Source organism: Papio anubis, chromosome 10, assembly GCF_008728515.1.
Source record: "Papio anubis isolate 15944 chromosome 10, Panubis1.0, whole genome shotgun sequence".
Lineage (NCBI taxonomy): Eukaryota > Metazoa > Chordata > Mammalia > Primates > Cercopithecidae > Papio > Papio anubis.
Genome location: NC_044985.1, coordinates 46,113,421 through 46,138,553, shown reverse-complemented (window position 1 = coordinate 46,138,553; position 25,133 = coordinate 46,113,421). Strand labels below are relative to the sequence as shown.

The 25,133-nt window shown below is 34.7% G+C and overlaps 1 protein-coding gene across 6 annotated transcripts in view; it reads left to right on the top strand.

The window, feature by feature from the left end:
* KCNH7 (potassium voltage-gated channel subfamily H member 7) overlaps positions 1–25,133 on the top strand; it is a 465,762-nt gene that overhangs the window by 376,545 nt on the left and 64,084 nt on the right. For all 6 annotated transcript variants that reach the window (XM_021923671.2, XM_009182334.4, XM_021923672.2 and 3 more), the window contains 2 exons: positions 12,236–12,661; positions 23,045–23,444. In XM_021923671.2, coding sequence (XP_021779363.1) covers positions 12,236–12,661; positions 23,045–23,444 — 826 coding nt within the window. The remainder of the gene's footprint in view (positions 1–12,235; positions 12,662–23,044; positions 23,445–25,133) is intronic.

Sequence of the window (25,133 nt, the reverse complement as noted above, 5' to 3'; positions counted from 1 at the left end):
TGTAAATATTATAAGTGTTTAAGATATTCAACCTATTTCTCTCACATTCTGAGACTCATACATATTTTATGAAGCTGATATTTTTCATATTAACGTATATAGCTAATATACAAAAGAAAACACTAAACATTTAGCTGAACTTGAATCTAAATGACTCTAATTATAGAATCATCCCTACTGCACCCAACACATACACGCGCACCCACACGCACGCACGCACGCACACAGCCAAATATCTATTTTAATCTAAGCCTTGAAAAATCATTTAAATACCGAATGCTGCAGTGATTCTACTACCTAATTTTAATATTTTATTCAATTAAAAAATGACTTCCTATGTGACATCTTTGATTTATTGTGTGATTCTTTTTCATCTTATAATTTGAATATCTAGGTGATCATCAGTGAGATTGCTGGTTTCAGTGATAATTACTCAGGTCTGACTGTTTTTCACAAATCATATGCTGAAAAGCCTGGGGAGTTTAAGTCCTTCCCGATGCTATATAATCTATCTGATTCATTTTGTTACTGAGTGCTCTTTGTGATAGATAAAAATACAGCTAGCCTATTAGTTAAGTGTAAGTCCCGAGTAAAGGATAAATAACAGATGAGCAGCTTCAACCAACACCTCAGCATGGCGTTTAACAGCTGCGAAAAGTACTGTATAATCTTTTGGAAAGCTTAATAGTTCCCTATTGCACTTTTTGAAAGTGAAGAGTAGTTATTAATCCTGGTGTTCGCACAAAATTTTCACAGGAGATCTTCATTGAATAAATAGTGCTGTTTCATATAAAGGTTTTGGTTCTATGTAACACTTAACTGTTAGAGGTTAAACAAATAGCAGTGTACTAGCATGAAGAAAAATTGTATTTGGTAAAGAAAACTATATTTTAGGCTGTATTAAACTCTACAGCCTATTAATTAGTGCTTTGAGAAAAGAGAAAATATAAATCTTTCTGGAGGCCATGGAGTTTCCCTTTTTTTATTCCTTTTTTATTCCTTATTTTTTCTCTCTCTCTCTTAAAAGAAAATCCTTGTAATAGTTCAATTAATCATGTTTTATCTTCATAAAGTATGTTATTTATCAAATATGTGGGAGAAGTTGACTTTCTTAAGGAAATGTAACACTGTGTAGCAGCTTTTTCCTTTTTAGTCATTGGCTTCTTAGAATCCTATTCATGTTGTTAAAACATTTACTTTGTTAATGCTTCATTTTCATAAAGGGTGGCTCCAAAGAACTGTCTTGATTCATTTTAACTTATTTGTGACTTTCAAAGAGATAGAGTTGTCCTTATAAAAATACATTTGCATTTAGGTCATTGAAATTGAAATTGACCAATTCAAACAATTTAAAGGAAAGAAATAATAATTCTGTAGTTCTAAAGTCAGTTTTCTGCAAGAAGAAAAAAAAGAGACAATAAATTAGATAACCTATTGTCTTATTTAAAAAGGAAAGAGAGAGAGGATGGAGGCATATTTAACAAGCAAATGGAAGGGAAAAAAAAGCAGGGGTTTACAATCCTAGTCTCTGATGAAACAGACTTTAAACCAACAAAGATCAGAAAAGACAAAGAAGGGCATTACATAATGGTAAAGGGATCAATGCAACAAGAAGACCTAACTATCCTAAATATATATGCACCCAATACAGGAGCACCCAGATTCATAAAACAAGTTCTTAGAGACCTACAAGGAGACTTAGACTCCCTCATGATAATAGTGGGAGACTTTAACACCCCACTCTCAATATTAGACAGATCAAGACAGAAAAATTAACAAAGATATTCAGGACCTGAACTCAGCTCTGGATCAGGGGACATAATAGATGTCTGCAGAACTCTCCACCCCAAATCAGTAGAATATACATTCTTCTCAGCGCCACATGGCACTTTTTCTAAAATCAACCACATAATTACAAGTAAAACACTCCTCAGCAAATGCAAAAGAATGGAAATTATATAAATAATGTATAAATTATAATTTGTATAATGTATACATTATAATTTCCATTATGTATTATGGAAATTATTATAAAATATAACCACAGTCCAATCAAATTAGATCTCAGGATTAAGAAATTACTCAAAACCACATGACTACATGGAAATTCAGCAACCTGCTCCTGAATGACTCCTGCGTAAATAAAGAAATTAAGGCAGAAATCAAGAAGTTCTTTGAAACCAATGAGAACAAAGAAAAAACATACCAGAATCTCTGGGACATAGCTAAAACAGTGTTAAGAGGGAAATTTATAGCACTAAATGCCCACATCAGAAAGCTGGGAAGATCTCAAATCAACACCCTAACATCACAATTGAAAGAACTAGAGAAGCAAGAGCAAACAAATTCAAAAGCTAGCAGAAGACAAGAAATAACTACAGTAAGAACAGAACTGAAGGAGATAGAGACATGAAAAACCCCTCAAAAAAGTAATGAATTCAAGAGCCGGCTTTTTGAAAAGATTAACAAAATAGATAGACCACTAGCTAGACTAATAAAGAAGAAAAGAGAAGAATCAAATAGACACAATAAAAAAATGATAAAGGGGATGTCACCACTGACCCTACAGAAATACAAACCACCATCAGAGAATACTATAAACACCTCTATGCAGATAAACTAGAAAATCTAGAAGAAATGGATAATTTCCTACACACATACACCCTCCCAAGACTAAACCAGTAAGAAATCAAATCACTGAATAAACTAATAACAAGTTCTGAAATTGAGGCAGTAATTAATAGCCTACCAACCAAAAAAAGCCCAGGACCAGATGGATTTATAGCTGAATTCTACCAGAGGTACAAAGAGGAGCTGGTACCATTCCTTCTAAAACTATTCCAAACAACAAAAAAAAGAGGGACTCCTCCCTAACTCATTTTATGAGGCCAGAATCATCCCGATACCAAAACCCAGCAGAGACACACACACAAAAAAGAGAAAACTTCAGACCAATATCCCTAATGAACATCGACGTGGAAGTCCTCTATAAAATACTGGCAAACCAAATCCAGCAGCGCATCAAAAAGTTTATCCACCATGATCAAGTCAGCTTCATCCCTGGGATGCAAGTCTGGTTCAACATATCCAAATCAATAAACATAATCCATCACATAAACAGAACCAATGACAAAAATCACATCATTATCTCAGTAGATGCAGGAAAGGCCTTTGATAAAATTCAACATCCCTTCATGTTAAAAACTATCAATAAACTAGACATTGATGGAACATATCTCAAAATAATAATAACTATTTATGACAAACCCATAGCCAATATCATACTGAATAGGCAAATGCGGGAAACATTCCCTTTTGAAACTGACACAAGACAAGAATGCCCTCTCTCACCACTCCTATTTAATATAGTATTGGAAGTTCTGGCCAGGGCAATCAGGCAAGAGAAAGAAATAGGAAGAGAAGAAGTCAGATTGTCTCTGTTGGCAGATGACATGATTCTATATTAAAAAACCCATCTTCTCAGCCCAAACACTTCTTAAGCTGATAAGCAACTTCAGCAAAGTCTCAGGATACAAAATCAATGAGCAAAAATCACAAGCATTCTGATACACCAACAATAGACAAGCAGAGGGCCAAATCATGAATGAACTTCCATTCACAATTGCTATGAAGAGAATAAAATACCTAGGAATGCAACTTACAAGGGGTGTGAAGAACTTCTTCAAGGAGAACTACAAACCACTGCTCAAGGAAATAAGAGAGGACACAAACAAATGGAAAAACATTCTATGTTCATGAATGGAAAGAATCAATATCGTGAAAATGGCCATACTGTCCAAAGTAATTTATAGATTCAATGCTATTGCCATCAAGCTACCATTGACTTTCTTCATAGAAACAGAAAAATCTACTTTAAATTTCATATGGAACCAAAAAAGAGCTGATATAGCCAAGACAATCCTAAGCAAAAATAACAAAGCTGGAGGCATCATGCTACCTGACTTCAAACTATACTACATGGCTATGGTAACCAAAACAGCATGGTACTGGTACCCAAACAGATGTATAGACCAATGGAACAGAACAGAGGCCTCAGAAATATCACCACACATATACAACCTGATATTCGACAAACCTGACAAAAGCAATGAGGAAAGGATTCCCTATTTCATAAATAGTGCTGGGAAAACTGGCTAGCCATATGCAGAAAACTGAAATTGGACCCCTTCCTTACACCTTATACAAAAATTAGCTCAAAATGGATTAAAGACTTAAATGTAAAAACCAACACTACAAAAACTCTAGAAGAAAACCTAGGCAATACCATTTAGGACATAGGCTTGGGCAGACTTCATGACTAAAGCACCAGAAGCAATTACAACAAAAGCCAAAATTGACAAATATATATAATTAAACTAAAGAGCTTCTGCACAGAAAAAGAAACTAGCATCAGACTGAACAGGCAACCTACAGAATAGGAGAAAATTTCTCCAATCTGCCCATCTGACAAAGATCTAATATCTAGAATCAACAAGGAACTTAAAATTTACAAGAAAAAAGCAACCCCATCAAAAAGTTGGTGAGGATATGAACAAACATTCTCAAAAGAACACATTTATGTGGCCAACAAATATATGAAAAAAATCTCATCATCACCAATCATTAGAGAAATGAAAATTAAAACCACAGTGAGATATCATCTCATGATAGTCAGAATGATAATTATTAAAATATCAAGAAGCAAAGATGCTGGCAAGACTGTGGAGAAATAGGAATGCTTTTACACTGTTGGTGGGAGTGTAAATTAGTTCAACCACTGTGAAAGACAGTGTGGCAATTCCTCAAGAATCTAGGACCAGAAATACCATTTGACCCTGCAATCCCATTACTGGGTATATCCCCAAAGGATTAGAAATCATTCTACTATAAAGACACATGCACACGTATGTTTATTGCAGCACTATTCACAATAGCAAAGACTTGGAACCAACCCAAATGCCCATCGTGATAGACTGGATAAAGGCAATGTAGCACATACACACCATGGAATACTATGCAGCCATAAAAGGAATGAGATCATATCCCTGGCAGGGACATGGATGATGCTGGAAGCCATCATTCTCAGCAAACTAACACAGGAAGAAAGAAAACCAAACACCACATGTTCTCACTTATAAGTGGGAGTTGAAAAATGAGAACACACGGACACAGGGAGGGGAACAACACACACCCACACAGGGGCCTGTCGAGGGGTGGGGGGCAAGGGGAGGGAGAGCATTAGGACAAATACCTAATGCCTGTGGGGCTTAAAACCTAGATGATGGGTTGATAGGTGCAGCAAACCACCATGGTACATGTATACCTATGTAACAAACCTACACATTCTATACATGTATCCTGGAATTCAAGGTGAAATAAAAATGAAATAAAATAAGAGAGAGAGAGGGAACTTTTAAATTCCTCAAGAGAGACCAACCATTTTCCGGAAATGAATATTAAAAGAAATCTGTAATGCAAATATTTATTAAAATGACATTAAACAATGTAAACATTTTATTTAGTCACAGTTTTGTGAGAAAAATGCAAAAATTTACTTCTTATATATTCAATCCAGAATGAAAGCTTGAAGGTTTAATATGTAACTCTAGCAAAGTAAAAGTATTTCAGTAAGAGACCTAAGGTGATGAGTCTCTGAAATGTGGCTGTATTTTAATCTAACTTGACGAGTAATGTAGCTATGTATAGCTATGTATACTCAAAGCAATGGACCTCTGCAGTTAGCATGTCTGACTATCTCGGAACATGATTTTCCCAGCCACCAACCTAATAGAAGCTTGGTGTCAAAGAGTTCAAGATTGGGCAAAATTAAGGTTGTGTGCAGGCTGTATGGCTGAACACAGATCTACATGACATGAGCTAGATATACAGAAGGCAAAGTAAACATTCTGCTGTGTAAACAGGAATCTAAATTTGCCTAATCAGGAACCAACTCAATTCTTACAGAGGTAAACCTCTGTGATGTTTGTAGACCTATTTCTTTTTTTCAATCAGGAAATTCCATTCTTAACTATCTTAGATATTTCTGAATAAGATTCTAGAATTCTTAACCTGTTTATTTTGGAAAATTTTAAGTTTATTATGAAAATAGAGATAATAGTAACTATCCATCATCCAGTTTCAATAAAAATCAATATACAGCCAACATTCAGACCTTCCCTCTCTTTCCTCTCCCCCAACTCTGGATTGTTCTGAGGCAAAGCCCAAATATTATAACATTTCCTTTATAAATATTTCACACTGTATTCTGAAAAGGTAAAAACTATTTTTAAAAGCACATGACTACAATATCATTTCTGTGTCTACAAACAATAATTGTCAATAATTTCTGTGATAGTTTGTCTCCAAGATGACCATAACTGATTGATTCCTTCCCTTCCACATGCATATTATTTCCCTGTCAAGAGGTAGAGACCATTCCTCTACTTTCATGAATCTGGGATGTCCTGCTTCTGCTTTTCCCAATAGAATATGGCATAAGCGAGGCTATAGAAGTTCCAGACCTTGACCTGAAGAAGCCTGGAAGTTTCCTCTTCTTTTGGGAGTGCTGAGTCAACACATCTTACTACCCTGCTAAAGAGACCGTAGGAGAGAACATATCTATTTATTTGTTGATTGATCAAACTATCTATCTACATATATAGAAAGAGAGATAGAGAGAGAGACCCAGCCATTCCAGCATCTTGGGAGAGCCCAGCCTTCCAACTATCTTCATCGAAATACTAGACATGTGAATGAAGCCTTCTTGGATTCTCCACACAAGCTCCCCCACCAACTAAATATCACTGAATTACCCCAGTTGACATTCTGTGGAGAAGAAAAATTGCCTAGCCAAGACCTGCCTAAATTTTGGATCCATAGAATCATAAATAACAAAATGATTAAGTCACTATGTTTTGGTTTGATTTGATACAAGGAATAGGTAACTAAAACAATTCTGTAACATTATCAATATTCAGTCAATGTTCAACTTTATCCAATCAGTTTTTAAATATTTTGGATGGAGTTGGTTTGTTTGAACCAGGATTTCAACAGATAACCCTAGAACTCAAAACAATAATGAAAATGTTTTATGCATCTGTAAACATTTCCCATTTTATTAACTAATTTTATAAAAAATATCTGATGTACTATGGTAGCTCTGCATAGATAGGTGGTTTTTGCAAAGATTACTATCTACATTAAACAGATTTTTTTAAAAAAAAAAAACTAGATCTAGAGATTAAATGGCATATCAGAACAATTATATCTGGACTTCAAATCCAGATAGTAGAATTTAAGGTCTAGTGCTCTTTCCTTTATTCCAAACATGGTTGAGCCTTCAAAGATTTGTATTACCTGATTGGGTCTAATAAGATTTGCTATTATTGGAACCATAAAGAAACAAGTATTTCTCCACTCTTCATCCTTATACCCTGAGATGTATTTATTTCTGAAATATATCCCCTCCTCTCAATCTCTGCCACGTGGTTCCTAGTGTAGGCTTCCATTATTTCCCTCCTGGAATACCAAAGTCCTAATTGATCTCTAAGTATCTGGTCTTGATCCTCTTTCATTTGTCCTCCATTCCATTGCCAGATGCATCTGTCTAAAACCAAACTTGGCCATCTTGATTCCTCTGCCTAATAATATTTAATAATTCTCAAACTGATATCCATAGAAGGAAATGTTCTCAGAAGGCCACGAGTTCTCCTGGAAAATCTTTAAAATTCCTATATCTTGGTGAAAATGTAAAACAATAAATATAAGAATCTTTTGAATCATTAAGATGATTACCTAATAACAAAGTACTGCCATCTACCTAACTACAGTAACGATGACTGCATTTGGATTTACCTCACGATGCTAATGCTTGCTATATAAATAAAGCTTTTTGAAATTGTTTGCCTATTAAAAGTCATAAGACAATTAAGCAATCACATAAAACATGCATAATGATGCAGAAGTCAAAAGAACCTGGACCATAACATTTGATACCATACCGGTTTCTACAAATGCATTGTCAAAACACACTCCATGTTAAACATACCAAATTGCAGTGGTTCTGTATCAATGGGCATACTGGAATATAACAAATGAACTCCCAGTACTAAGAGATAATGTGTTTAGATAATCACTTAATGTAGAACTCAATAATGCCCTAAAGCTGAACTTAAGTAAAGAAAAACGTTTGTATAATTTTCAAGTAACACCATTTAAATTGGCTTTTGAAGCGTAATAGGAACAGAGTTCACGTTAAGAATTAGGTTAGATTATCTTGATAAGACAATTAAATCTTTGAAGTTGGTAATACTATTCTGACAACATACTTTTTCAAAAAAGACATTAAGATTAGAATAGAGAAAAATATTTTGTCTATTAGATTAAACCATACACCATAGCCAAATTTCAATCATTTTTGATCTACAAAAATGTAAAATATTGAGTTAGTAATGAGAGTTTGAATTCACTGGTTTTATAGATATTTTATTTTCAAGTGTTTTCATTTTTTGTCATTGCATTAGTTTTTTCAGGGCTACCATAATAAACTACCACAAGCTGAGGGACTTAAGACAACAGAAGTTTATTTTCGCACAATTTTGGGGTCTAGAAGTCTCAAATCAAGATGTTGGCAAGGTTGTTTCCTTCTGGAGGTTCTGAGGGAAAACATATCCTGTGCCTGTCTCTATTCGAGGTTCTGGTGGCTATGGACAATCCATAGCATTCCTTGGCTTCAACTGTATCTGCTCCCGTAACACATGGCATTCTCCTTGTGTGTCTTTGTGTCTCTGTATCCAGACTTCTCTCTTCTTATAGGGATATCAGTTACTGGATTAAGGCCAACCCCAAACCACTGTGACCACATGTTAACTTGATTTATATCTACAAAAACCCTCTTTCCAAATAAAGTCACATTCATAAGTACTGGGAATTATGACTTCAACGTATTATTTTTGGGTACACAATTTAACCCACAAGTCATATTAAGAGGTACAAGCATAAGTTCTAATCTGGTTTTATTTTTGAATATATTTATCTAACATTGTAAATAAGAATAATATACATCCTGCAATAATTGTCTTTCCTTTTCAAAAAGAGCCTGTATATTATCCCTGTATGAGAAGGTTGACCTAAAGTACAGAGCCTGAGATCCCTATCCTGTCACATTAGACCTTCAGCAACCTGGGACTGGCCCTCTCCATGGCCATCCTCCACCTTACTTCCCTGGCATTTTATTCTTTAACAAAATATAAGGCTGCTTACAATTCCCCAACACACAATACATGATTTTATGCTTTCTTCCCCTTGTTCATTCTGTCCCCTCTGCTTGTAATGTCCTTCCCTTCCCAACTTCCTCATCCCTTAGCTGTGTCCTTTTCTGACTCCTAGTCAGTCTCAGTTCAACTGCCATCTTTTCCCAAAAATCCTCTGTGAAGACCACCCACCTCCTCCATCAGCACCATCACCAATCCCAGGCCCTGAGTGAAGTGGACCTCAAGGGGACTCCTGTTTTCCCACACATCTGTCTCCCAACAGACTATAAATTCCAAGATCTCAGGGACAGTGTCTTCCCCATGTTTCAATCTCCAGCTCTTAGCACAGTGGTCATCTCAATGTTAAATGAAGGTGTTCGTATGTGGGATGGAAAGAGTTTCAGCCATAGTTCCAAGATTGCTGCTTGCATTCTAATTTATACTTCTGCTGAAAGAGGTATTGCAATTGTCCCATGTGGGAGGTTAGTATCAGAAGTTTGTCATCTAAGCAGTGAACAAATTCACACAAATATACCTGTCATTAAAAGTGACTTATTTTTCCTCTTTGATTGACTGCATACTTTTTTATAAAAGAGATTTGTGGATTTAGGGATATGGAAAGATCTCAGCAGCTCAAAAATTTTAGTTTTGTTTTGCTGGAGTGCCCTGGATACACAGGAATCTAATGGAAGAAAGGACTAGAAAGATAGAATGGGTCCATATTTTAAATGACTTTAATGACTTTGAAAGACAAAATAAGGCTGTATATTTTGCTTTCTATATACTGAGTAGTTCTGTTTTTTTAGAAAGGAGCATGACATAATTAATTTTGAACAGACCAAAATGTCACACACTGGTTCTCTATACTAAGCATAATGGGATCAGAGTTCTATTAATCTGTACTTCTAAAATGACAGATAATTTAATTACTCCCATTTGGATTTTGAAAGTCATATACTTATATATGTGTGTATCCTGGACTTTTAATATTTCACAGATAATAAAATCACTTTATTTTCCAGATTGCTCTTTTGCTAATAATTAGCCACCATCATTTCTCATAATAGCTTAAAATAAAACCCTGCTCTCTCTATAAACTGGCTGGTTCAAATTTACACTGGACTGATTAAGTGGTCAGGTCAGATTCTTTATTATTTTTTTGAAAACTAGTTAAAGCAGTTTAGCAGTTATCAAAAAGCAGCTTTGCCTATTTTAGCTGAATCTTTTGTTATATTTAAAAGTTATATTGTATCTCATTTGGGGTTATTTAACTTTTAAAGTCCTTTTAAAAATAGGGATGATAACTAAATATGTGGGGATAAAAATTTATGAGATATGACAATAAATATAAGATTTAAATTTCAAGTGCACCTGACATAATTCATTATTACAGTCAAATTAAACCAACATAAATAGAATTGCCAAAAACACAGAAATAACACGCTCTGACTAACCAATGGGAGATTACCTGAGATCCATGCTGCAAAGCTGACAATGTATTAATTGTGTTTAGAATAATCTAGTCTATGGAAATGTATTCAGTGAAGTTAACTTTGAAATAGAACCATTGTATACGTGTGAGATATTCATAGCATTAAATTAGAACCCACATTTCCCTTTTTAAATGACTCTTTTTTTTTTTTTTTTTTTTGAGATGAAGTCTTGCTCTGTCACCCAGGCTGGAGTGCAATGGCACAATCTCGGCTCACTACAACCTCCACCTCCCAGGCTCAAGCAATTCTCCTGCCTCAGCTTCCCAAGTAGCTGGGATTATAGACACATGTCACCATGCCCAGCTAATTTTTTTGTATTTTAATAGAGACGGGGTTTCACCACGTTGCCCAGGTGGGTCTTGAACTCCTGACCTCAGGTGATCCACACACCTCGGTCTCCCAAAGTACTGGGATTACAGGCGTGAGTCACTGTGCCCGGACTTAAATGACTTTATATGCCATTTGTGGAGCCATTACAAAATTTCAGCTTTTTAAAACCCATATATTAAGGCTTACATTTTACCCAATAAATTACATTTATTGGGTAGCTAGGTAACCTTTTTGTTTTGACTTTTGTTGCTAAAACTTAGTCTTAACTCACTAAATCATGGACTTTTCTACTTGGTAGAGACAAAACTGTACTTTAGCTTTCACTTTTTTCAGGTAAACTAAAACTCTAAAAGGTGAACTGCTTTAGTTTATCTGATGCCTTATAAGGAGAATAGATCTTGGAGGTGAAGTACCACTTGGTGTCTGAACATCTTACAGCATTTCCAGGTCAATATTCTGAACATCTCCTTGTAGCATTTTCTTTTTGCAATTCTCTAAATGAGATGGAAGAGTTGGAATGAAAGTGTATTTGTCCCAAAATATCAAATACTCTCTCAACCTTTTAAGGAAAAGCCTCCTTTGTATTCATTTTAATCTCATTTGCCTTTTTTCCCCTAATGTTAAAAACAGATTGCAGGTGGGAAATTCTGCTTAATTAAAATTTGAATGAGTTGGGTTTAATTTATCAAGGTTTAATTATAAATTAAATATATGTAAATTAAATGTGACCATGGATCCAAGTAGACTGCTTCTATTCATTACAACTAATCCTTTCCTAGATTTGAAAACTGCATTACTAATATATCAAAACCGACTTTGCGATTTTCTAAAAACAGCCATATATTTTTACATCTGAGAAGTACTATGTTCCAAAGGAAACAGTAACATTCCTCAGTATCTCAGCAGCAATATTTATTATCTTTTCAGTGAAATTCATATTTATCAAGAAATGCCAGTGTGATTTTCTTGAGCCAAATACACTGTATAATAGAAGTTATATGGGTTTATTTAATGTATGTGTGTGTTTCATAAATACTTCCAAATTACATGAATTCTCTCTAATAAATTTTACTGTATAATTAGTTCCCTTAATATTTTATAGGCTTACCAGATTAAAAATGGCATATTTATGTAGTATATGATTTTCTTTTCCACATTCAGGTTCTCTCTTTAGGAGCAGATGTCCTACCTGAATACAAACTGCAGACGCCACGCATCAACAAGTTTACGATATTGCACTACAGCCCTTTCAAGGCAGTCTGGGACTGGCTTATCCTGCTGTTGGTCATATACACTGCTATATTTACTCCCTACTCTGCAGCCTTCCTCCTCAATGACAGAGAAGAACAGAAAAGACGAGAATGTGGCTATTCTTGTAGCCCTTTGAATGTGGTAGACTTGATTGTGGATATTATGTTTATCATAGATATTTTAATAAACTTCAGAACAACATATGTAAATCAGAATGAAGAAGTGGTAAGTGATCCCGCCAAAATAGCAATACACTACTTCAAAGGCTGGTTCCTGATTGACATGGTTGCAGCAATTCCTTTTGACTTGCTGATTTTTGGATCAGGTTCTGATGAGGTAAGAACTGCTTAAGATTCTTATTTTCTGAAAGACTGCAATTATAAAAGTGAATCTATTTTAACTGCAAAAAGAATAGTTGCTTTGCAAGCTTCTTGTATCTCACAGGTAAAATTAATTTTCAATTGGGGATGCTACAGAATGAAATGAAACCATTTTGCCATTGCAAATCGAATTCTTTCTCTTTTTGCTAAGAGATGTAAAAGGTTCTCCATTCTTTATCTACCAAATTAAACTTGGAAACAAGTGGTCCATAGCACACACCACATTCCCAGGATTTAAAATCTCTACTTACTAACTTCATGGGTGTAAAACTGTCAAATATTAAGTATGTGTCTGTTTTTCTTAACTCATTATTAAGGTTTGAGAGAGCAGAGATTTGGTTTTTGTTCAAATTATGCAAAGAGGGCACCTTCTGGAATGTCCTATTCAAAAATGCATTTTCTTAAATAATATTCAGCTTGGAAAGTACTTTTTTTGTATCCCATTACCTAATAAAATTGGAAACTAAGAAAATATGAGAAGTGTACGTATTGTGCATTTTCTGGATAGAAGGTCCAGAACTTTAATCAGCTCCTCAAAAGATTCTTTGATCCAAAAGAAGTTAAGTTTTCCTACAGTTCCTTTCATCTAATTTCCATTATTTTTACCATTTATAAACTTTCTGGATTCCATAATGGAAAGATTTTCAGAATGCTTAAAAGTAGTTCCAAAGGAATAGGTTGAAAAAGATAACCTCAATATGTTGGATTTTTTTAAATCATGTATTTTTCTACATAAGAACCCTGCCCTGCACCAACTTCCTCCTTTCTCCCACAAAGAGGAGGCCAACTCCTCTTGGCAGATGGTTGCTTCCTAGCTAATGAAGGTTTTAGAACAAGATAATCCTCCTCGACCAAGGGGAACCAAAAGATTTTATTTCTAAATCTATTTATTTGTTAGAAATAAACTCGCTCCTATAGAATATGCTGATAGAACTCTGAGTCAGTTAAAAGCAGGGCAATGAAACAATACATTTTTCCTGGGTTCTACAATTTTAAACAAAGTCCCAACCTGACTTCTCTCATCTGTAAAAGGATGATAATAATATTACCTTCTCCCTTTGCTTTTTTTTCTAATTTGAGACTCTAATGAGATAATACATGTGACTTAGCAAAATACTTTTTAAAAATCAGCTGTTCTTAAATTAGCTGAACTTTTAATGTTAGCTACTCCTAACTTTGAGTTTTAACTAAAAGACAAGAGAGTGAAATACTTCTTTATTAATATATATCTTTGAGTTTCTTATAATGGGTGATTCATATCATTACACATATCATATCAACTTATGTTGATGAACAATAAAATAAAAACTCATTCTTTCAGAAGTTAAAATATATTCACCAACAGCAAACACTAGTGATTTTGTAGATAAGCTTAGAAGTATAATGGGAGAAGTTTTAAGAAGCTTGTGTCTTTTAAATTTTAAAGTCTGGATTTTAAAATGCCCTGAAAATTCTGGACATAATGTTAGTGTTACCCCCAAATTAAAATCTAGTACTGCTGCCAATGTAGATCTTAGAACTAGAAGTAACCACAGGTAATCATCTAGTTCAATCCTCTGCCTAGGAAGCTAAAGTATTATTATTCCCATTTTACAGATGAGACTGTTGAAACCTAGAATTGTTCAGTGATGCACTCAGTCCTATTTTCTGCATTACTCTTAGTTACTAATATAATACTTTATTCATTCAAAAAAATTTTTGTTGGGTACCCTTCAAAGTGACAGGCACTGTCCTAGGTTTAGAGATTCAGAAGTAAATCAAACAAACTTTGTGTTCTCCAGAAACTTACATTCTAGGATTGAGGAAGAGAGGTAGGGGATGGCAGAGGGCGCAAGACAGTTAATAAACCACCAAACACAGTGCAGAATGGTTTCAGGAAAGAGTAAATGCTGTGATGATAACAAAGCAGGTGAATGAGATAGAGAACGACCTGGATGGATGGCTAATTTGAATTGGAAATTACAAAAGGCCAATAAGGAGAGGCCATTTGAGTTGAGACTTGACAGGAAGAAACCATCCACAGGAGACCGCTGTGGAGAGCATTTCACACAGAAAAAAACACTAGTGAAAATGTGGCATTTGGGCCACAAGTTTGTTATGGTAAAGGAACAGAAAGATGGCTGGTGGCTGCCAGGCTGAACCACACAGTAAGAGGTGGAATGCTAAGGTTTAAGAAGGCAGAGACAGGGACCAAATCACATAGATACGTGGGATTTCTTCTTTATTCTGGCTGCAATGGAGTCTTTGGAAAGGGAATGATATTATCTGATGGACATTTTGAAGACTGCAGACTAGAGAGTCAGGCTAGGAGCAGGGAACTAGTTCAGACCACATGTGGTGATGCAGGACAAAACAACAGCTTGGTTGCAACAGAAATGAAGAAAAGTAAATAAATTTGGGATATATTTTGGAGGTGAGCTGCCAAGGCTTGTTGATGGATTAAATATTGAATGGAAGAGTAGGAGAAAAACCAGAGTTAAGGGTGGTGCAAACATTTTTTGTTGCTTGTTTATTCTTATTGAAACATTTCTTTGGTGAAGGGCAGGAGGGTTGCTGAAGTAAAATTATAAATGGTAATGCATTATTCAGATGGAAAAACCTTACGGGGAAAAAGTGTGTCATGGGGAAGAAATTCCTGTTTTAGCCAGCTTAAGTTTGTGATGACTATTGGTTATTCAACTATAGGTGACATGTAGGCGAGTTAAGTACCCCATGAGCACCTAGAAAAATAATATGTGAGTATAAGAAGAGAAATGAGATCCATTAAGTTAAATATTAGATATAATCATGGCAAAGATTGGTTTGGATCAGCTTGTATATAAGAACCATGTGTCAGTTTTCTGTGCGGATCTGTTAAGGGTCTGGAGACACATATTTGACAGGTCAAAAATAAAGCCTTAAAACCTACACTTTTTTAAGTATCAGGGATGATTTTGTTGTTTAGATATACAAGATCCAGTAGCCATATCTGGAATAAAGAGGAGTCCCAGGAGAGGGCTGAATATTTCTACACAATAATGTAGATGAATATTTCTACACAATAAATGCATAAGTACATAAACAAATGCATAAGTACACACATAAACAAATTAAGAGTGATTTTCAACAAATTATAAGAACAGTCATAATTTCTTAATTGCTGAATTTTAAGACAGGGTCTCATTCTGTCAGCCAAGCTGGAGTGCAGTGTTGTGATCTCAGCTCAATGCAGCCTCTGCCTCCCGGGCTCAAGTGATCCTCCGCCTCAGTCTACCGAGGAGCTGGGACCACAGGCAGATGCCACCATACCCGGCTAATTTTCATATTTTTTGTAGAGAGGGTTCACTATGTTGCCCAGGCTGATCTCGAACTCCAAGCTCAAGTGATCCGCTGGCCTCAGCCTCCCAAAGTGCTGGAATTACAGGTGTGAGCCAGTGTGCCTGGCCCTAAAATGTTTTCTATCCATCAAAGCATCATAGATGAGCTTAGAAAACGTAATTTTGTCAATGTCAATTGCCAATTTCCCTAAATGTTAAGCTAATGTTTTTTATATTCAACCCTTCGAAAAACATAGAATTTTTATCTATATTATTTAATCTATGTAACAGGTGTTAATAAATGCTAAGAGATATATTGGCATATACATTTTTACTAAAGAAGACATGGCGCGGCCGGGCTCAGTGGCTCACACCCGTAATCCCAGCACTTTGGGAGGCCGAGGCGGGCGGATCACGAGGTCAGGAGATCGAGACCATCCTGGCGAACACGATGAAGCCCCGTCTCTATTAAAAATACAAAAAAAAAATTAGCCGGGCGTGGTGGAGGGAGCCTGTACTCCCAGCTACTCTGGAGGCTGAGGCAGGAGAATGGCGTGAATCCGGGAGGCGGAGCTTGCAGTGAGCTGAGATCGCGCCACTGCACTCCAGCCTGGGCGACAGAGCGAGATTCCATCTCAAAAAAAAAAAAAAAAAAAAGGCACAATTGTTCATATTTTTCTAAATAACTATTTAATTTTTTTCTTACATAATTACAAATCACCTACAATAACTAGAGGATCTTCTATAATGTTAAAAAAAAACATGTTGAAGAAAAATAAATACTGGCAATAACTGGGCTTGCCTTTGTCATTAATATCTTCCTGATGATGATGCCATCCAGAGAGACAATAAAAAGATTCTCTATTTCCTAATTTCTGCATCAGCAAACATCATACCACCCATTACATCAATCATTGGCAAATTTTATCTGTATCATTGGTTCAAAGGAACAATGTTATTGGCTCAGTCTCCAGAAAGTTAACTTTTGATTATCTGCCTCATATTTTCCCATATTTAGCTCATCTGTGACCAATCTTAATTTCAGAGATATTAACAGCTGAAATCTACAAAACTCTGCTCAATTACATGCTTCATTAACCTCTCACTCCCCAGAAAATTAGGATTCTTGCAATTGATTATTTGTTTCATTGACCCCTCTCCTTTCACACTTTACCGTTATTTTTTCTGAATCCTGAATACAAGCAAAAAAGGCCTTTGAAACCTAAGTAACTACTGTGCTCTTTGAGGGAAAATTCCAATAGAAAAGAGGAATTCTGATCATAATAATATGTTTGATTTATTAGTCTGATAGATGAATTGTGAAATGGATGCAAGCAAAATCTTCGCAGATATCTGTGTGCAATCTCTGAGCATTTTGACAGCTGAACTTGATTTTTATAATAGATACCTTTAGTTTAAACATCCAGTACAATCATGTTCAACTTTTAGGAACAGATCACATTTTGCAGACACATATACATATACATGTCTACACATAAAGTTGCTAAATCTCCTTAGATAGTTTTTGGGAGTTTGGACAGAGGTTTCTATTGGCTTATATTTGGAGCTATTGGTCATGCCTCTAAAAATGTATGGCATGACGTATAAGAGATATGAGATCCCCAATGGAAAAATTATTTTGCTTTTAGTTGATCATTTGTTCATTTGTATATGATTGATTGTCTACATTTTGCTAGAGATGGCATAAAGTATGACTCTTGGTAAAATATTTCTCAGGACAAGTCAAATTATCATTTAAAAAATATGACATCCCTAGTTATTTATTTGTTGTAACATTTGCATACTACTGTTTAGAATCACTTGATGGTCAGTTGTCTGTTACTGTAGAGAAAGCAAAAGTGAGTTCAAACTGCAGAAAAATAAAATGTTAATTGTAAAACAAAACAAAAATAAAGTGTCTCAATAATAAAGGTTATTAAATATTGAAATGAGTTTCCCAGTAAAGCTGTAAAAATGTCCTCTTTAAAAGCCATACTTTAGAAGTATTTGTGAGGTTTGATATAAATAAATGACAATCTAGGTAATTCTTCAATGTTTTAGACACATTCAGAATATATCTCTTTGATTGTATTAGTGAATGCGTTCTTAGAAATATTGCAATGATGTAGTTAAGCTGAACAAAGGGCTAGAAACTAGTTTCCAATATTCTTGAGATTTATTGAACAAATAATAATTGAATGCTGTATATAAACACCAGAACTTAGAGGGAATTAGCTGAAATGAAATCTAAAGCAAAATATGAGTGTGGAGTAATGACATTTATTACTTGTCTGGTGTTAACATTTCCCCACTTGCAGCCAAATATTTATTGACAAAAAGGACAAATGATGGATTAAGTAGAAAACTTCAGTGATCATTCATTCTATCAAACCTGCATATGAAACCAAAGATCACCTACTTATATATTTTCATTTATGGAAGAATAATTGTATCACTTATTTAGAGGCAAAAGTTTTAGAGAGTAAATCTCTGAAATAATATATTTTAAATATAAGATTCTTAAAAATGTTTACTAAAAAATAAGGTACAATAATTTTTCAAAAATTTTTAAATATTTCTGAACAAAAGATTTTTTTCTTGTTAGTGAGTCTCTCTTTGTTTAACTGTAGACAATTTATTCTTGAGACAAGAAGTTACTTATTCTAATTTCAAGCCTTCAGAAAGAATTCCACTGACATGAAGAGAGAATTTTGTCTGATTTATTGTAAAATATCTACCAAAAAAAGAAAACACACAGTCTTCTTGAGTCTGGACCTAGTATCTAACATACATACAAAACGTCAATTGTTTAGAATATATATATATGTATTTAAATAATGTTTAGTTTAAAAATTAATATACATAATAAAGGAAACTAACTTCTACCTCAATATAAGAAGTTATCTAGGGCTTCAGTAAACAGTGGATGTGGATATGTTTTTAAAGTTTTGAAATTGAATGATATTAATCAGCCACCCAGAAAAATGAATAATTGAATTTTTGGAAAAAGAGTTACTTTAGATTAAAAATAATAATATTGGCAAGATACATTAAAAATAAAAATCTTACATAGACCTACTTTACTGTGACATTTTGGAAAAAAGAGTTGGAAAATTATTCAATCACAATAAATGAGTTGAGCTCTGAGATAGCATGGGTGCTGGTGGGTGAAAACTTGACTTGTTAAGAGTCCATTATATCCCCTTTGCTATACTTAGTGACAGGACTAGAAAACAAAGTGCCTTGCTTCAATGTACTGCAAAATGACTCACCTCTTTTTATATCTTATTTTCATTATGTGTTTGTATTTTATAACAATAACCACATTTTGCCATCTACTGAGCTTTTATGCTCTTTTTAGTTGCTTTCAAGACTAACAAACAGACATTTTTCTAATACCAGTGAAAAGTTCAAGAAATACCATCTAAGAGACAGTTTTTTATCTCTAGTTTCTACAATTGTTGTGAATAGATTTATGGATAGTTGCATTTATTATATTTTCAAAAATAAAAAAATTGAGATTTTCATAATGTCTGGGTATTACATGAAATTAGATGTGCTGGGAGATAATTATGCAATCTGAAAACAATTATACTCAGATTCTGATCTTAGCAATATATAATAAGGTAGTTGTTGGTCCTGTTTCTCACTTGCAGGTAACATAAAGATGGCCCATTAAACTAAACAATGAGGCTAAGGGTTTAGAACAAATTGGCAGAAGATTGATAATTATTAAGTCTACTCTCTCTTAGATTTTAGTGCAATCACTTCTTTCTATTCTGCAATCTGGGGCAAGACATCTTAAGTTTTTAAAGCAATATTAAAATAATAAGCAGGAAAGAGTTATTACAATACTAAACATCATCTACAAGATGTGTTATACACAACTGTAGCTATGCCCAGCTATGCACAACGAATGCCCAGGTGTGTTAGCCACAATTTGATAACAATAGAAGTAAGGCAAGGCATCTGTTACATTGTCAAGCCAGCATATGTAGTTATTCTGGTACATGTTACAAAATTACAAGAGAATAGCTTTGACTCTTGAAGTCAATATTCACTCGTTCTTACAATGCAACTGAGAGAGATAATTACTACTTAGTAATTTCTTCCCCTTCCCCCTCCTTTGTGTCTCTGTCATTACTTCTGCAATTATTTAGCATGAATACTGTCATACATGTTGAGATTTCAACATGTCCCATTTATCTTAAACTTTCTTTCTCCAGAAATGATGTCACTTATATGTTATCATGTACATTATATTGTTTTATCTGCTTAGAGAACTTATTGTCATATAGATTTTAACTTCATTTTGATAGAATGCTAGAAGAATCATCAGAGATTTCTTTGGAAAGAAGGCAAAAAGGCAGCTTGCATGCACAGCAGATTTCATTGCTTTTCTTATCATAACATCATTTTTACTCTACCATCTTTTCAACCAGCAGAGTCATTAGTACTTATTATCACAACATGTTATAAAAACAGCTCATTTATTTTAAAGTTTTTCACTTCATTTAACCAACATTTGGAGAATTTTTATTATACTTCATTTACTTTGAGGGTCAGAGAGAAATTTTGCTCCAAAAACAAGAAAATGTTAACAATAATTCTCAAATATTTCTGATCTCTCAGGATAAGTAAACAGAACGTAGAATTAAGAGGAAAAATAAACATAGGAAGCTGAGTTGTGTAGAAATGGCGAAATGTTGAACCAGGGTGACTCCTACCAGAGTCTGAGCAGTCAGTTTGCCTACATGAAGTCCGTCTTTCAATGCCCCTGCCATTTCCCGGGGGGAGCTGCAGGGCCAGTATGGAGAGGCCCCCACTTGTGATTCCAGATATCTAAGTATTGCATTTAAAAAGGGTGGAAGCTCTTTGAACCCATTTCACAACATAGAGTTCCTGCTTATATATGGAAAGAAAAATGTAAAGGATGTTTAAATAGAAACACAGAGTTCCTGTTTATTGGGTGTTATCTATAAGTTTGTAAGGTTGGTCTTATTATTTATATTCACAGATGAAGAAACTGAAGTGTAAGATTAAATGAATAACTTGTCCAAGTGGACACACTGGTATGGAGGCAGAATTCAAACATAAGTTTGTCTGTTCCAAAGTCCTAGCACATAACTGCTAAGCTAAATATTAATAATACATATATGAGAAAGTTTGCTTTTCTCTCAGGGATCCAGCCAATAATAATTTAAAGCCTATATTCATTCATAGGGAAGAAATATACTTTTGAAACTATAAAGAAGAAAAAAAGCAAGCATCTTCATTCCACTCTGAAAAACAACTCAGTATTGGAGACAGAGAAGACTCACCTCTCTAAACATCCCCAAATGAGCAGAGACCAGAGTCCAGTTATGATAAATACATGTCAACTACACAAGCTCCTCTCACCTTTAAAGAGTTCCAATACTAACAGAGAATAATTCAGGAGAGACTAAGTGATCCCCTTTCCCTTGTGATCACAAGAAACTGTAGACACTTATTAGAACATTTTTTTAAAAGACAGGGTCTTGCTCTGTTGCCCAGGCTAGAGTGCAATGGCACAATAATAGCTCACTGCAATCTCAAATTCCTGGGCTCAAGTGATCCTCCACCTCAGCCTCCAGAGTAGCTGGGACTACAGGCACCCGCCACCATACCCAGCTAATTTATTTTATTTTATTTTATTTTAATTTTTTGTAGAGGCCGAGTCTCACTATATTGCCCAGGCTGGTCTCAAACACCTGGGCTCAAGCAATCCTACTGCTTCAGCCTGCCAAAGTACTGGGATTATAGGCACAAGCCACCACACCCAGCCAGAACATTTTAATGAAAAAGTTTTTTTAATATTTAGTGCTCCTTTGTTATCATCAATATTAATGCATAGGGTGTGGTAGTTATTCCATGTGCTATTTCTTCCATTAAGATATAAGTGCTCTTAACATAGTTGGATGTGCTTTGGGAAATAAGCAGCAACAATGAACAGACAAAATGACTCAATAATTGATTGGTAAACACCATGTAACTATGGAATAATTACATGCCCTGTGAATTATACAGTACTTATAGTTGATGTTATTTAGGAAACCTAAGAAATGAGCTTGTAATTTGTACTTATCAGATTTGAAGTCCAAACAACCAGTTAAGTATCCTGTTATTATATCGAAGTATCCTATCATTAGATACCTGGTCAGTAATAATCACCCAATTAGTTGCACATGTCATAGCCAAAAGCAAAATGCAATTATAATATCACTGGGACATCAAGAAATAATTTCTCAATTTAGCACGTTTAGGAATAAAAACATGCATTTAAATGTAGTGCCTAATTCATGCATGCAATCATCCAGTAAGTGTTCCCACAGTTATGGGAAGAAGGGGCTTGACTGGCTGGCTCCTTCTCATTATCCAGATCTTTTACAACTCAAATGTCAGCTCCTCAGCAAGGCCCTTCGTGGTCTTCATTTTTAAAGCCATTTCTACCCCAATCTACACCTCCAAATACCCTCTATCATATTTCTGTGCTTACTGTCATCATTTCACTTTTTTCTCTCTGAAATTAATTAATTATTTTTTAAAAATCTCTCTCTCCTCAGTAGAGTACGACCTTGTTTTCTCTTCATTAGATTAGACACGTTTTCTATTAAATAACTGTCTCTATTAGGAAAGTAACCATGTCTGTTTGTTTGACACTATAATCCCAGTGTGTGGCCTTAGTAGGCACACAGTAACACACTAGAATTTATGTTGGTGAATAAATGAGTCACTGAGGACTTATGCAAGGCACTTAGAACATAAAACAAGACAGATTCTCTGCCGCGTGGGTCTTGCATGCCACAATACTGAATTACTGTGTCATGCACTTTCAAAGTATTTTCCAAAGCGGGTATCATCTTTAAAAAAAAAAAAGAACTAAGTTTAATACTGAGTTTAAATAGACAGTCATGCTTAATGCTACCATACTGTCTTAACCTGTTCTTGTCCACTTTGCTTCACATGAATGTACTTTGAATTGTTTACCAACTGTTTCTGACTGTGTACATTTATTTCTGCAGACAACAACATTAATTGGTCTTTTGAAGACTGCCCGGCTCCTCCGTCTTGTGCGCGTGGCCAGGAAACTGGATCGATATTCAGAATACGGCGCTGCTGTTCTAATGCTCTTAATGTGCATCTTTGCCCTGATTGCTCACTGGCTGGCTTGCATTTGGTATGCGATTGGGAATGTAGAAAGGCCTTATCTGACTGACAAAATCGGATGGTTGGATTCCTTAGGACAACAAATTGGGAAACGTTACAATGACAGTGACTCAAGTTCTGGACCATCCATTAAAGACAAATACGTCACAGCACTTTATTTTACCTTCAGCAGTTTAACCAGTGTAGGATTCGGGAATGTGTCTCCTAACACGAATTCGGAGAAAATCTTTTCAATTTGTGTCATGTTGATTGGCTGTAAGTAGCTTTCTCTTCTGTTGTCTATTAGGATAGAATAATACCTTGAAATTAATATTTCTAAAGTATTTAGAGTCAGGCAAAGAAAAAATTACAGAAAATTGAGGAGATAATGGGATTACATATATGGGGACTGTATTCCATCAAATCTGATTCTCTCTGTGAAGTGGAGACACCAAAAAGGTCTTTCTGAACCTTAGGGAACTATGGGCATAAAATTGGAGCAACATGGTTTCAGGAATTGAAACCTGCAGTCCAGTGTTACTGCTATGAAAAGAGTATCTGTAATTTATTACCAATGGTTATTTTCTATTTCAAGCTGAGGCTAGATTAGAATGGGAAATTCTCATTTACACTACGTGATAGGTAGATAGATAGATAGATATAAAAAATGTTAACCATATATATCATCACAATTATTCTGTAAACTAATCTTTCATATACATGTGTATGTGTATATATAATATATAATACATATAATATATTATATATCACATATTATATATACATATATTATCTATACATATAATATATAATATATAGCATATATTATAGACATATATTATATATACCTATATAATATATATTATATGTAACATATATTATATAATACATAATATATTATAGATTATATTATTATATATTATATATATTATATATACACGCAACATACACATACCTATTTATACATAATATACATGTAATTTTCCCCTGTCATTTACTAAAAATTTCTTTTCCTGTGACATTATGTCAAGATCTAAGTGATTGGTTAATGTCATGAGCATCATTCGTAACAGATATTCTTTGGAATTAACAAAGCTTTGTTAAAAGATGTTTTAATATTAACATGTATATTTTAATAACACCGTGGAACCACTGAAGGTGAACTTGCTGTTTCCAGGCAGCAATTAGCAAAAGCATAAAAGCATGATGGATTTTTAGTTTCATTTTTTTACCGTATTTTAAAAACTAATTTCAACTTTTAGATTCAGGGAGTATGTGTGCAGGTTTGTTACATGGGTATATTGTGTGATGCTGAAGTTTGGGGTATGAATGATTCCCATCACCCAGATCATGATCATAGTACCCAATAGGTAGTTTTTCAGTCGTTGCCCCTGTCCCTTTATCTCACTCTACTAGTCCCACATGTGTATTGTTCTCATCTTTATGTCCATGTGTACATAATGCTTAGCCTCCACTTCGAAGTGAGAACATGTGGTATCTGGTTTTCTGTTCCTATATTAATTCACTTAGGATAATGGCCTACAGCTGCATCCATGTTGCTGCAAAGGACATACTTTTTTTTTCTTTTTTATGGCTGTATAATAGTTCATATTGTATACATACTACGTTTTATTTATCCAGTTTACTGTTGATGGGCATCTAGGTTGATTCCATGTCTTCTTCAATGTGAATATGGCTGCAATGAACGTATAAGCACATGTGTCTTTTTGGTAGAATGTTTTATTTTTCTTCAGGCGTATACCCAGTAATGGAACTGACAGGTCGAATGATAATTCTGTTTTAAGTTGTTTGAGAAACCTCCAAACTGCATTCCACAGTTGCTGGACTAATCTATATTTCCCTCAAGCAATAATAAATGCTTATATCCCCTAATATAAACATTCCATTTTCTCCACAGCCTCGCCATCATCTGTTATCCAAATCGTATTTCCTAGGTTTTCTTCT